We start from the raw sequence: 3,604 nt of genomic DNA on the forward strand, positions 1-3,604 counted from the left end.
TCTTTCCATATTTCCTGTCTTTTTTAGATAATTGAACACTTCTTCTTTAATTCTTGATTGCATTTGTCTATTCCCTAGTAATATCTTGAGTGATACTTTATCATGTCCCATCAAACCTAATTTATGATTAAGTTGATTTCTTTCTCTTTCATACGCATCGCATTCTAGAAGAATGTGCTTTACTGTTTCTGGATTCCCACATTTATCACATCTTCCATTTTCATGCTTCCCTATTTTGTGTAAATTGAAATTTAAAGCTGAATGTCCAATCCTCATTCTTGTTATAATAGCATCTTTCTTCCTGCTCCCACATCTTATTTATTCTCTCTTCACCTACACACCTGTATCTGGTAAAGATGCCTTCCTTTTATTCAACTATCCCATAACTTTTGCCATATTTATCTTAGCCCATCTCTCTACCTCATTCACCGCATGTTGCATTGTGCTTTCCACAAATGAAATATTCCGTCCCCTTTTCCATGATTTCCACCTTGGTTCTCTCTCTACCTTTGTTTGATTTATTTCCACACCCAATTGACACCATATAGGATAATGATCCCTTCCGATTGTACTTTGCTTTATAACCCTCCATACACTTTTACCAGCTAAGCTATTAGATACTAACGTAATATCTAAAGCTGAGTGCCGTCCATTGGAAACATCTAATCGAGTAATGCTTCCATCATTAATACATACCAACTGACCCCAATCTAGCATTTCTTCCACTATTAACCCATTATAATCATTTTTGTTACTACCCCATAAAGTGTTATGTGCGTTGAAATCCCCACACCAAACCACTTTATTATTGTTATTTCCTCTTATATTCTCCAATACCTTCTTACTTAATTTTCCACAAGGATTATACAAATTTATTATTTTAATACTATACCTCCCTTCCCAGATTTCAATCACCACCACCTCGTGATCTGCAATCTCAACATTTCTGTATCCAATTCCTTGTTTTATAAATGTTGCTACCCCTCCACCATTCCCTTGTTTCCTATCTCTTCTAATCGCCACATACCCTTGTAAACTAAAATTTAGCTGAGGTTTTAACCATGTTTCTTGAACACAAATTATATCCGGTTTGTTTTCATGATTAGATATGTGCTTTTTAAATTCTTGCCCATTTGCAATTAAGCTTCTTGCATTCCATTGAAATATTGTTAACACCATTATGAACCACCACATACTGTTTGAGTATTTGATGCTTGCATCTTTAGTTTGTCATTAATCATTTCCACTGAAATGCCCTGTATCTCTAGGTATATTTCAGCTGCTTTTATTATCATTTTGATTCTCTCTGTCCGGCTTTCCGTTTGTGCAGAACAATTCACCACTTCCGCCATAAACGTGACAAATGCCACTTTGTCATAAACCCTTATACTCTCTTTTGTTGTTTCTTGCACTTTATCCATCTTTTGAGTAGGAACTATCTTTTTGTTCTCTTCTAGCTCTGGAGTCTTTCCCACTTTTTTTAGTGCCTCAGAATATGACAATCCCTCCTCTGTTCTTACAGTCTGCACTTGTGCTGCATGCTTCCTCACTTTACATCCTCCATAACCCGCACTATGTTCTTCTCCACAATTACAACACTTTGGGTTAACTCCTTGTCCGCATTTGCCATATTCATGCTCACCGCCACACCTTGCACATCGTTGTTTACCTCTGCAAACAGCTGCCACATGACCAAATTTTTGGCATTTAAAACATCTTAACGGAGGAGGAACATAAAGTCTGACCGGGAAGCTAATGAATCCTAAGAATACTTTGTCCGGTAATTTATCCTCATCGAAGTGAATCATTACTGAAAGGCTATCAACCTTTTCATTATTTCTGCTGTATTTCAGTCTTTTAACCTCAATCACTGCCGCCCCAGTTAGACTTTTCTTGATCTTTTCTACTGTCACTTCAGTTGGGATACCAGTTATTACTCCTTTGACCCATGTCTTTTCTTCCGGTATCGAGCAGATCACTTTTTGTGCACAAATCGACTTTATTTTCAATGCCACTTTTTGTTGCCTACTATCCTTACAATATAGGATTAGTCTTCCATCTCTCAACTTCTTGACACTTTCTATCGATCCTATCGTTTCCTTAATTACTTTTGATGTTTGAAGTTCCCTCTGATGACGTCGCAAGCGCGTTATGTCACGAGTCCTAGAATAATTTTCATGTTGTTGTTGTTATTTAATATTTTAATTATTGTGATATATAGTACATCTATGGATAAAATATCACAATAATTAACATTTTAAATAAACAACAACATGACAATTAATATATAACTCATCACACAAAACAAAATAACAGTTGTTGGATAATCCAACAACAAGGTAAAGTTCACTTACAGTACTTTCTCAACAGCACTGTGAACATTTAATAAAAACATGAAATATTCAAATTAAGTATATTGTGTTTGTTTATATTTGTGACTTTGATGAAGATGACATTTAATGATCAAAAATGCAGAAAGCGAATTCCAAAGGGTTCACAAACTTTTTCTTAACATAAAAGAAAAGAAAAATGAATATGACCAATTTTTAACTATTAAAGCAAATTTTGTCAAATCAAACTTTTAATGCTGGCTTAGACAGATACAACAGATAGATATGAAGATAGATTATGATAGAAATAGATTCAGATGAAATTCACAGTCATTAATTGAAAGGGAGCAATTCTTTTATTCAATTCTTCTGAAACTTATCCAGTCCTGTTACACACACAATCAGCAGACAAAGCAGCACTCCCACAATCCTTTCCTCTTTCTGAGCCCTTTTCTTTTTTGGTTGTTGTGGGGAAGGTGGTCGATTAGCTCATACAGTGTGAAGATGCAGAAGGAAATCTCATCATAAGCTGTCTTTGTGCCGTTCTCAAAAAGGCAGGCAAAGACAGGGACCACTGTGGCATCAGTAGACATCTCAACATAGGCCAAGTCTGAATATGCACTCGGGCCTGCATATATGATCCAAGGTCCTGACCAGCTGTCTGGGTCTCGAGGCAGAAGACTGAGGTAAACACCGAGGTCACGACGGGCTTTTGAGCAGGTGGGGTGAGTATATATCACCCATGTTGGTGGAAGGAAGTTCGGTGGTGACATGCTGACTGCACGTGGGGTGTAGATGGACCTCAACTGTCTCAGAAAGTATTGGGATTGCCCGAGCTCGTAGATTGGCGCTGGAAATCCAATTACACTGCCATGGCACCCATTCTTTGGCTCCACTAGTTTATACACCAGCTGGCCATTGTGAAAAACAGCCCCATTATCAAAGCTAACAGCTTGCACACGGCAGCCTGATACACTCCGGGCATTGCAGTACAAAAAGTTGACTCCATTTTCCTCGTCTACTGACACCATCTGACACTCCACACTCTCTGGTGCGGACAACGCCTCTCCAAAATGCCACGCTTTTCCATGCATGTCACTATAAAAACAAAACGAGTGTGACGAAGTCTTGCACTTCCTGCCAAAGCAATTTCTGCAGTCAATATGGTAGGCATAAGCAGGGATTATTAGCCTTCCAGATTTTAATTGGGTTCCGTGACCTGGACCCACAGCAAAAGTGGCCCACTCTGTGAAAATAAACACACACACACACAC

General features: G+C 38.1%; 1 protein-coding gene across 2 annotated transcripts in view; it reads right to left on the minus strand.

Annotated features, from left to right (window-relative positions):
• Positions 1-2,595: 2,595 nt before the first annotated feature.
• neu4 (sialidase 4) overlaps positions 2,596-3,604 on the minus strand; it is a 4,901-nt gene continuing 3,892 nt past the window's right edge. For both annotated transcript variants that reach the window (XM_016452662.1, XM_016452661.1), the window contains exon 4: positions 2,596-3,576. In XM_016452662.1, the coding sequence (XP_016308148.1) occupies positions 2,732-3,576 (845 nt within the window). In that variant the 3' untranslated portion in view covers positions 2,596-2,731. The remainder of the gene's footprint in view (positions 3,577-3,604) is intronic.

This window comes from Sinocyclocheilus anshuiensis, unplaced genomic scaffold (genome assembly GCF_001515605.1).
Source record: "Sinocyclocheilus anshuiensis isolate Anshui unplaced genomic scaffold, SAMN03320099.WGS_v1.1 scaffold1478, whole genome shotgun sequence".
Classification (NCBI taxonomy): domain Eukaryota; kingdom Metazoa; phylum Chordata; class Actinopteri; order Cypriniformes; family Cyprinidae; genus Sinocyclocheilus; species Sinocyclocheilus anshuiensis.